The 11,958-nt window shown below is 36.2% G+C and overlaps 1 protein-coding gene across 1 annotated transcript in view; it reads right to left on the bottom strand.

The window, feature by feature from the left end:
- Positions 1-16: 16 nt before the first annotated feature.
- Positions 17-11,958, bottom strand: part of LOC127846237 (uncharacterized) — a 74,221-nt gene continuing 62,279 nt past the window's right edge. The window contains exons 2-8 of the mRNA XM_052377407.1: positions 8,792-8,956; positions 6,625-6,888; positions 3,649-3,678; positions 3,067-3,212; positions 2,241-2,490; positions 879-984; positions 17-530 (exon numbers count right to left, since the gene is read on the bottom strand). Coding sequence (XP_052233367.1) covers positions 17-530; positions 879-984; positions 2,241-2,490; positions 3,067-3,212; positions 3,649-3,678; positions 6,625-6,888; positions 8,792-8,956 — 1,475 coding nt within the window. The remainder of the gene's footprint in view (positions 531-878; positions 985-2,240; positions 2,491-3,066; positions 3,213-3,648; positions 3,679-6,624; positions 6,889-8,791; positions 8,957-11,958) is intronic.

Here is an 11,958-nt window from a genome sequence, read left to right as displayed (position 1 = left end):
TTCGACAATTTTCCCGCTAGGCTCGGCATGAACGGTGATTCGAGCGGCTGCTGAAAGTTCCAGCCACATCTGACGTCATTCCCGGTGGGGCCGGATGCTGCTCGATGATCGTCGTAAAACCGGGGCTGTAGGGCGATGGGCAACGGCTGGAGTCGTCGTCGAAATTCTGCTCGAGTTGCAGAAACTTCTTGTAAGAGCTGGACTCGGATATGTGATCGCCAAAGTCGCCGCCTTCAGAGGGCACCTTGCTAGAGAAACTTCCGCGGTGTTGCATCATCGTCGCGTGACCGGAAGGGCGTGGAAGAGAATAGTAGCTGCTCTTGCTGTTCTGTTTCGCAAGGTGGTTCGCCGTATGGTTACTGTCGCTTACAGCGAGCTCCAGAGCGTTCCGCTTCTGGCTTCCGGTCTTCCTGGCGCTCTTGGCTCGCGGCGCCCACGCCTGTAGCGGCACGTGACGCAGACGCCAATGACGACGACGACGAATATAAGGCCGCCGACACCGGCAAGGATTATGGCTAGGAGCGGTAAACCTGCCGAATCACCTCCAGAAGCGGCTGAAAGAAATAAGCAATAAAATAAGAAATCACATTCCTCGTTCGATTTGAATAAAAGCTTATTTACTTTTTTAACTCACGCTAGGTAGGCATTTAAGTTGAAATACTGTTGAAAAAAACTTTGAACCTGGTTATAATAAGTATATTTATAAAGAAACTGCTTATTATTAATAATAATATAATTATTTCCTAATAATAATGCATGATGATAGTAAATAGTAGTATTAATGCAGCAGTAGAAATAAAGTTTGTGTTAGTCCAGGAGTCTTATTATGTTGATTTCTCTCTGAATTTCAATATTTCAATATTACTTGACGTTTACACCCTTCTTCGTCAGCGCCGGTGGTAGGACAGTTTCGGCGGCCGTTACAAACAAGCGCCTGGTTGAGACAGATGTCGTCACAGTGAAATTCGTCTGGGCCGCAAGGCGCTGTAACAAAAACGAAACAATAAACGTTGGTTAAATTATAATAATAATAATAATAATAATAATAATAATAATAAAAATAATAATAATATTATTAACACTTACTTTTGTTATTATTATTATTATTATTATTATTATTATTATTATTATTATTATTATTATTATTATTATTACTTATTATTATTATTATTATTATTATAATAATTATTATTATTATTATTTTTTAATTTTAATTTTTTATTATTATAATTATTATCATCATCATTATTATAACTATACCAATAATAATATCAATACTAACATACTTTCATCAAAGTAACCCATTTATTTCCTCTTAAGAACGGCCATTGCTTTATAAATTTGAGTTAGACATTGATGTGTCAAATCATAATCTTATTAACTAATTATAAGCTAATATTCATGCCCCCCGTCGAAGAAGATGGGGTATATTGTTTTGCTCATGTCGGTCCGTCGGTCCGTCGGTCTGTAGGTCTGCCGGTTCGTCGGTCCGTATGTCCGTCCACCAGATGGTTTCCGGATGATAACTCAAGAACGCTTAGATCTAGGATCATGAAACTTCATAGGTACATTGATCATGACTTGCAGATGAACCCTATTGGTTTTCAGATCACTAGATCAAAGGTCTAGGTCACAATGACTCGAAACAGTAAAATGGTTTCCGGATGATAACTCAAGAATGCTTACGCCTAGGATCATGAAACTTCATAGGAACATTGATCATGACTGGCAGATGACCCCTTTTGATTTTCAGATCACTAGGTCAATGGTCAAGGTCACAGTTACTCGAAATGGTAAAATGGTTTCAGGATGATAACTCAAGAATCCTTACGCCTAGGATCATGAAACTCCATAGGTTCATTGATCATGACTGGCAGATGACCCCTATTAATAATCAGGTCACTAGGTCAAAGGTCAAGTGCACAGTGACTCGAAACAGTAAAATGTTTTCCGGATGATAACTCTAGAATAATTAGGCCTAGGGTCATGCAACTTCATAGGTAAATTGATCATGACTGGCAGATGAACTCTATTGATTTTCAGGTCACTAGGTCAAAGGTCAAGGTCACAGTGACAAAAAACATATTCACACAATGGCTGCCACTACAACTGACAGCCCATATGGGGGCATGCATGTTTTACAAACAGCCCTTGTTGGTATTCTCTAAATAAAGTATGAACTCAATTTGTAAATATTATGTTACTAGTTTTTGTTAGCAACGTTCAAGTATTCCACGCACCTTCTCCGTGTTTCGTGTTTTCCGGTTTGAAGACCGTATATCGTGCCTGGAGTACGGGTTTTTCCGATAACCGACTGCCAAGTATACGGAGAAAGACGCGGTTTGACCTCGACCGGTAGCTCGGCACTGGGCCTGCGCAGTAGACGCCTGTTCGGTCGTCCTCGGACGTTGTCCTATCGTACATCTCTATCCGGTTCCGGCTGCACTGTTCGTCTCGCAGCATGTGAAGTTGTATTTCCGTTAACATTATCTGCGGAAATATTAAGCCCAATATAAGATGATGGGTAAGATATAGAAACAATTATAGTCAAATGATCCCTTTGTGCAGTTTCATATATCAGTCCTATTTAAAAGTGTGAATGACAACCTAGTAAGATAGTGCTCATGCTTATCTGACAAGTATTATTATCTGCTATTAAAAAGCTTTACATTTTGAGAAGGGAGACTTCTGTTATCATCTGATATAAGAGTAGTCCTATATACCGTAGCAAATGGCGAGTTGGATAAAAAAATACTTTGCGTCGATTGCACAAAGTAATAACTGACAAAGCAAATATAACGTGATGAGCTAGGGTTCGTGTTAACAAACAAAAGCATATTCACTAATGGAATTACAAGATTTTTTATATTGTGTATTCAGATAGAAAAAAAACTATTTTAATTCGTATATTTCTTCGTATTTACTGGAAACAAAAGAAGGGTCTTAACTCAACATGAATTACAAACTTGACATGTGATAGTAACAATCGTTTTTATCTTTTGGTATAAAGGAATTGTTTAAGTCTTAAAAAAGCCACAATAAATTTCTTCATAAGAGTAAGTTTACCCGTTGCCCGTTTTCCGCCAACATTTCCCACGTGCAGTCTATCGGCTCGTTGATTGGATAATCGCGCTGCGACGTGTCAGCCAATGGAAACACTTTTGAGTTGATCTCTCCATCCAGAGCGAGGTTGTCCATATAGATGCGACAAACTGTAGACGACATTAGACTTATGATTAAAACATACACATATACTATTAATTAGCTCTGGCTCAATGTTCACATTTGTATTTACATCGAACATGGACTTGAACGGGACCAGACACAGCGAATGCAAAGAAATCAACGTTAAAGTTCATGTTGACAAACCATATTTAAATCGATTTGGCATGGAAAACAGCGTTAGTTATACGCTGCTATGGTAACACATGTAAGCGTCATATCCAAACAAGCGTGGTAGAACATGTCTAGTGTTCTAACGAGTTTTAATATAACCAACTTAATAGAGTAGCACAGTATCTGACCCGATGGCATGTATTAAAGTCATCAAAATAAATGCTTTTGTTAAACGTTTTTTTTCCTTAAATTTTATTAAATGCAAGTGGCGTAGTTTTACATCACGTTAAATAATCTCATCAAATAACTTACCCGACATCTTTTCTGCTTCCGTTGAATTAACTGGAAATAAACAAGAATATTTAATAACGAACTAAATTATGACTTGTCCTTGATACAATCAATTCTTCTTTTGCTAATTCTATAACTAAAGGACCAATGTTTCTCACCTGAGAAATGAAAATCTGAAATGTTTGCTCTGAGCAACGTGTGTGCTGTTTCCGTAAAGATCAGACAAAAGGGCCTTTTCACGTTTTGGCAAATTAACAAAATAAAAAATAATAATTTCAGATTCGCAAATTTTCTTTGAAGTTATATTTGTGGGAAACAGTCACACTGAACATTTTCCATGCTCTCAAATATTCATTATATGCATCTTTTGACGGGTTAAAAGCCTGAAAAATATAAAGAATTGCAACGCGAAACGATTGAATAATTTGGAGAGTTTTGTTATTGTCGTTACATTTTATGTCACTACGAGGATTGCTGATATAAACTATAATATACATCACTCGGTGTATGAGCACGAATGGCCGAGTGGTCTAAGCGATCGACTTTATTCCAGGAATCAGTGGTTCGACCCCAGTTGTGTTTTTTTATTTAATTTTATTCTTGTTTATTACTGGAGCTTTTCAGATTCAATGTTTTTATTTTTCAATATAAAGCATTTAATTTAAAACTTCTATACATGCCAAAATCTGTGAAAAGGTCCCGTTAAGAAGAGATATATGTGTGCATTAAATGTCTAATGAAATCACTTGACATCTGGGGCGTGGCCGTTTTTAATGCAAGGGGTGGAGCATCGTTAGAACTAACTAAGAAGACCACCAGAACCAATGTTACACACATTTATTAATCACCTGTGGTTACAGAGAAGATTTCATGAGTTTTCGTTTTTTTCCCACTTCTAACTCTTTTGACATGCATATGCAACAGACCGGAACGATTGAGCTACTTTGTCAATGAAAGAGAAGTATTTAGCACTCAAACCAGCAAGTTCAATACGGAAGCACGGAGGACGGGCATCACGGTGTCATAAAAGATCCCCAGGAGCAATATGTGACCAGGTGATCTTATGCTATTAACTAATCTTTTGAAAGAAAACGATCTCTTCATATTTTAATGAAAATCATACCAATTTCAACCGTAATGGCCTTGGCTTACATATATTTTTATTTTTTATTAAATGCTTATTCAATAACAATAATATTTGACACGATTACTATTCATGATTGTGGTTGGGATTTGATTAACTATGCTCGGAACCAGTGAAGAACCTTGCAAAAAACACATTAAGTCGAAGTAAAACAGACACAGCACTCGCACATGCTATGCCTTTACCGTTCCATTATAAACAAAACCACATTACCAGTTTTTTGTTGAGAAGGAGACACGTGTACAAGACGAAAATACACAAAAAATAATTGCTTTTGAAAACCATTTTCTGGGTTGTATATTGAGTACCGATATACATATTATGTCGTTCCATTAACACTTGGATAAGCAAAAATGAAATGCCCTGGTCAAAATCATTCAACACTCAAATTGATTAAAAACAACACCCATCAAAGAAGTTTGCGTTAGTGTCATTGCCATCTCGAATATTATAAGATAAATGTTTTTTTACTTCAATTGGTAGCATCCATGTGCAATGTTATTGTACGAGTATAGGGTGAGATATTTAAAGTTGTATCGTTGAAGCGACATGAGTACAACAATTTAAGCAAATATCAATTCACAAATTCAATGAACGATTTGTAAACATACACATCAATGCACTGCCAGTATGAGTGGTTCTTAAAAAGACTGAACAAATCCATATCGTAATGTTGCAATCTGGATCTTGAAATCGCGTTTTAAAACGTACAGAACACAACGTGTAACGAATTTTTAATTACTTTTATTAATGCATTTCGTCCCCAGACTAAGAAGTAAACATATTTTTTTTTGATAAACAAACACAAAAATATCAACAACCGATAATGTCGCTTAAATTTAACTCTGTCTCATTATCTTTATTCAAAAGGATATTGATATCGTCAATATAAAATAATGAATGACCCATTGTGTTAAAAGTACGAGTAGCAACGATTGAAAATATGTTGTGCTTGTGTTGTGCAATCTTGGTATGCGTTATTATATTTTGAATAAAAGACATACCGGTAAGCAAGTTAAGGTTTGATTTCGGATATACTGCAGATTCGCATATGACACGTATATCAATGTTTATTTGGTGGATAATGTCCGGTCGTTTAATAAGGCTAGATTTCAATGTTTAAAAAAAGTGTTGCTTTTTTGGAACCTACGGTCGAATGACACATTCGCAGTGTATTTAGTAACCGCCGTTGTTAATGTCAAAAAACGTGATAAGTCATTGAGATGTTTGACTTATCGACTATAAATGACAGTTATTAGTTTATTAATACATTTTCGGATAAAATGCAAGTGCCACATAATGTATGATCGGATTTCATATTAGACATTTCACACACACAGCTGTCAAGAAGAAATGAAATATTATCCCAATAAGATAAACGGGTACATAATACGTTCGAACATTACCAATAATATAAATAAAGGATTTTGTACCAATAGTTTCGTCTTTTTGCTTCAGCTTCGTTCGTGTTTGAAAATATCGAACAACATCCCTAAATTGCACATTTTTGACGGCGTAAATTAATATATACATAGATAAGACATGTATTATATCATGGATTCCAAGTTTGATTCTATAAAAACGTGTATAAATATATGTCCACATATCACTTTGTTTGCAACAAACGGATAAAAAAATATCAAATGTGTACCTCTGAATAAAGCGAATAAGGGTATGCATTATTTCATTAAAATTCTAATAATTTTATGCATGTCTTAGTTGCGTGTCATAAACTGTGTGGGATCGCCAATTCCATAGAAAATGAGAAAACTGCAACAGTGATTAATATGGTAACTACATGTATTATATTAGCAATACATGTGTATAAAAATATTGCTTTGAATATGGGCTACCTGAGTTCTCTTTTTTCTTCTTAAACCCGTACACCGCCCGGAACCCATCAGACTCCATCACGTTGTCGGACGTGAATCTCGCCCAAAGAAAGCGAGATTTCGTCTGCACGGTGACCGGAAACTCGTTGCCGCAGAATCTCGCGATAAAGTCCGAGAATCCGAACGGTCCGTCCCGCAGCTCAACGTAGTCATACCTGCAACCTTCGGACTCCTCGATCGCGAACGTGTCAGTGAAGTAGAGGTCGATGAAGAAACCTGGCGGGGCTGAAAGTTTAAATGCTTTAATTTGTTATGCATTCCGAAGTTAATGGGGATCTTCAGCTTCTAAAGCTCCATTATATAAGGACCCGAAGTGTTTCCTAGAAACTCCTACATTATAACTGTATATACTAATTTAAGTTTGTACGAATTTTGAATTATAACTGCAATTTCCAGCTATTTAGTTGTTACTGAACGGTTTACAATTTTTGTTCTGTCTGACATTGTAGGGGGAAGCCGGAACATACCCCACCCGACCGGTAGTGTTACCACCAACCAAACTTCAATTCTTGCGGGAACGGGGATAAAACTGGTTCGCCTTGGTGAAAAGCCGTGTTCTAATCACTGCGCAGACCGGAGAGCCACTGTGGGTAATTAAAGTTCCTTTCCATAATATATAAAATATTATTTGAGCCGGTCTAAGGTGATTTTCAACATATGTTTTTTAAAGAATGTCGTTATCATAACAACAAGGAAGTAAAACGCATATCAGTATGTTGTAAACCATCCAATAACAATAAACTTGACAATAATAACATAAATAATTCTAAATACATGTACATAATTGGGTTCATAATACAGATTTTTTCGTGACACGAGTCATTTGTTTTAACTTTTCTCGGATAAAAGGGTGTCATCAAATCAGGTGGATATCGATGTAGAAACCAATTCGCATGAACAAAAATTAAAAAATTGACACAAAGGATTTGTAATGTTTTCCATTTGTACCGGTTATATGAACACTAAGAAAACGTTATAAAGACAAACGTCTAGTCTACGAGATCACTCATTCACAATATCTTAAATGATTTCAGACCAGTTTACGCAATGTCAGGATGGAATGGCGTCGAATTCCGTTAACGACTTGATTTGCTTTATGCCTCTTTTCGCCATTAACGATTGATACATACCAGAAACACGGATATCAAAGCGGACCGAGTTTTACGGCCACGTGAGATTTCAGAGAGTGTCCTATTCTAATAACGAGAGAAGTGCGACCCGGCTACTGCTTATTACTTGTCAAATGGGGAGAGCGATTGATTGCATCGTTTTATAACCACTGCTTATCATAATGGCACATACACGTGTAATGTTCTATAACGCAAAACATGCGGGGGATCAAAACGATAGTTTTGTTTCATTTTGTGTTCATTTGTTTCAGACCAGCGTTCTTGAATACACAATATTTAAAGACCTGAATCTCGTAACACAAGCATATAGAAGTATACACTTGCTTAAATACACTATTATAATGGGCAGATTTATTAAATCAACCATGCTCTGTGAAAATGGGGTTTAATGCATATGCGTTATGTGTCGTCAAAGATTAGCCTGTGCGGACTGGGATCACACTGTTCGCTATGATATTTTGCGCTTAAAGGAAGTCTCTTCGTAGCAAAAAGCAAGGACTACACAGCCTAATCAGGGTAAGCACTAAATTGAATACAGAAAATGCATTAAGGCCCGTTTTCCAAGAGCGCGACTAATATATCTTGTGAATGTCATGATTGCAGACACATCGAGACTTATTATTAAGGTTAAAATAAACAATTAATCAAATCCGTTAGGACTTATTTTCGAACCTTGTGAGTAAATTTTAGCGTCTTAAGACGCGTGTTTGATTTTAACATTACAGTCAAAGAATGTACTTGGCAGTTCAAACGTACCTTGTACGTACATAAAGCCGTCAGTCGAAGGAGTCATCTATGTTCAGTTTTAACGTAGTTACTACCGTATAAGAAAATGACGCAGCAAAGATGTGAAATGACCTGTGAGCGTTTGGTTCTGACGTACGATCTTCGTTAATGCCAACGCACAAAATGTACGTATCGTTAATTCAACATACAATTTATATAAAATAAATACATGAGTACAATGTATGCCCCTGATTGTGTTCATTCCAACGTACCTTGTAAGTACATGACGCAGCTGATGCCGTTCGGGTACTTGCCCGGGTATCCCGGGCTATAGAACTCCATCTCGTTGTAGTTGCCATATGTGAAGTTGAAGCAGGCCGGAAGGAACTCATCCGATACCATCGGCGGAGGAATGACCTTCAGGGACTGGGCACCGACTGAAACACACGAGACAAAAGCAACTGTTATTACCAGGGTTTCGTTAACTTAAGGTTATTAAGAGGTTGCAGTAGAGCCATGGATACAGTGTCCGCCTAGGGACTGGGAAGTCACTGGTTCGATCCTCACTGTGCTAGCGTTCTCAACAAAGACATATAGTACTGGTTTTCCTTGGAAACGGGCTCGCGAGGGTTTGCTGCTATCGAGCTTAAATAAAAATAGTTGTAAAGTTTGAAACTAAACTTGAGATGAATGGCTCAAATACAGAGACATGGTGTCACTGTCATCGTTCAAATAAATTTAGTATTTCGGATTAGTTCGTACATCCGCCTACATTCTTCCTGTACATGTACGTTTTCATTTCCACCTTCAGGTACTCACATATACTAGACAAGTATCACATTTAAGCCACTATGTATTTTGGTACGTTTAATGAATTGCTAAATTAAGCATGATTTTTGTTATTTAAAAACCAATAATAAACAGCTGAAAAATGCAGCTTCTTTTTAAAATTGGTCTCACTGCTTTTGGTGCGATGTAAGACGGGCTTAACAAAGCGCCAGCATTTATGAATGCCCGTTTTTGTTTCCATTTTTATTATTTAATGAAACTTATTATCTAAAAGTGTTATAGTTTCTTTAAGATAAGATGGCTTTTTATAACTATATGCTGATTTAAGACAAATGTGTAATTAATGTATAAACTACGTTCATATTTAGCCATCGAAATTAAATTGGGGAAATCTCGCTAAAATCACCATTACTCCTCTGAGAACTGTTTTTCTTCTCATTAAATGCTTATTCAGCGAACAAGAAATCATGGCAGTAGCGTAGGGCATTATGTTCAACTTCAAACACAACGTAAATAACTCATTAGACATTTTATTTCAAATTAAACTCATGTCAAAGGAGAACAAGTCCACGAGATTTCAAATGCATCTGTGAGGCCACGTGTTTTGGGACCCTTCACAAGATTATAATACCCGTTTATTTTATTGTCTTAAATTTAATTCTCATTTTAACATTATCGTTTGCATTTAAACGACATTATATCAACAAAATTACTTCCACTAACATGAGTTTGTATTAAAAGTAATTTAAAGCGTGTTAATGTTTAAGGCTTTGCTGAAATTACGCTGCACATGATGGCGAATGTCGGCACAATCCAAAAAAAAAATACGTGTTTCATGAATCAATCCTTTAACTATACGAACATTTCTGAGAGTTTATATTAAACATGCCAGAGGAATCTGGCGTTCAGAACATGTTTTCGCTGTATTACCTATTCAAATTAGCATCTGGAACGCCCAAAAAATGAATCTCAATCCGAGATTGCTAATAACACTTAGTACAAAAACACTAAATGTCATATCTCAGTAATTATCATTATGAAAAATAAGGCATCTAAATGAAAAACGTTTTTACCGCGTTTTACACACTTAGTTTATGCATGTAAATAATATGTGTGCTACGTTTAGGTTTGAGATGTTCTCGATCCAATTAAAAGCTCACACATGATAAAATGTTATAAACTAAAACGTAGGCTATGATTGAATGTCAATACTCTTTTTCCTTTTTGGAGAATTGTATTATTGATGTCAAACGTTTTTACAATAACTTTATACATTATACGTTTACTATTTTTAACGTCACCGTGAAAATTTTAAATTTATTTAAATACGTTTGTCACTTTTAAAGTGTTTCGTGTTTATGTATTGTAAACCCAAATTAGCCTCAACTAAACAAACGACAGCGCTTATGTTCATAACAATTAAGACACGCATTCATCAGTCGAGTGGTTTGCAAAATAAATCGCACTTAAGTCTCAGCAATCTCATCTAATAGCTCATTTTAGCATATCAACTACAAGAGACGAAATAAACAATGTGTTTTGAATCAAAAAATTATATTATGACTGGTTAACCCATATGGTAAGATTAACTCTCCGCCAATGACCACCTGGACGTTTTGAGATAATGTCTGGCATACGCCAGGGTGATCCACTGCGGCCACTTACGTTAATACCATTCATCTTCCGAAACATTCGGGCGTTGAGTGACTGAAGTATCTCACATGTAATCAATAATCCCGAACATATGTTACAAAAATAATCAGCACCTTTGTGACACTTTAAGCATCTTTTACCCGGACTGAAGTGCGTTTCGTATCACCTCAAGAAATTCTGGATTGATGAGGTTCTGTTTTAAGTCATCTGACTACGCTTTGAATAGAGAACTTATAATTTAAATATTTAAATTATACGACAAAACGCTGTATGCAACACTTACAAGAGAAGAAGGCATGTTTAAAGATATAAGGGTGTAAAAGTTACACCTGTATTTGAGTATTGATTTTACGATGAGAACGCTTCATTATAATCCCGGTAAAAACAAGGTATTACGATTTTCAAGCCACTTGAAGATTTTTTTCTGTATTGTATTTTTTTGGGGAAATCGCTCTATCTGACATAAATGATTTATTAATTTAAAATTATATAGCAATATATACGCCGGGATGCAATGGTAAACAAAGAACGCTCAGAGAATGATTAAAGAGATTTAAAAGAAAAAAATACTCCAGCTCTATTCCTCATGACAACTGTGGGCTAAGGCATCCATTCCAATTAGCAGTAACAATAAATAACATGAAAACACGTGCAAATCATGGGCGAATTCGGCCACGTGTTCAATGATAAATATTGCTCTACGTTCTCGCACCTGTTTCATTTTTATACGCCACATACTCGGTTTTAAATGTTGTCATGCCACTGTAAAAACGCTTCTTCGCGTACAAAAACAGTGAGATTGCCATCAAAATGTGTTCAATACACCTGCTGTACTGAAAGCAAACTACAAAATGAAACAAAATTCTTTTCAAATTAATTGTTACATTATTTCAATAAAAAAAATGTTTTACTATAGTACACTTTTTTTTCAGTCCATTTCCACCGCGTTCAATATCTGCAGACACATTATGCATGTATTTGTCTTTAACCAAAAAAC

Source organism: Dreissena polymorpha, chromosome 9 (assembly GCF_020536995.1).
Source record: "Dreissena polymorpha isolate Duluth1 chromosome 9, UMN_Dpol_1.0, whole genome shotgun sequence".
Lineage (NCBI taxonomy): Eukaryota > Metazoa > Mollusca > Bivalvia > Myida > Dreissenidae > Dreissena > Dreissena polymorpha.
Note: the sequence above shows the minus strand (reverse complement) of the source record. Positions and strands in the feature narration are given on the sequence as shown.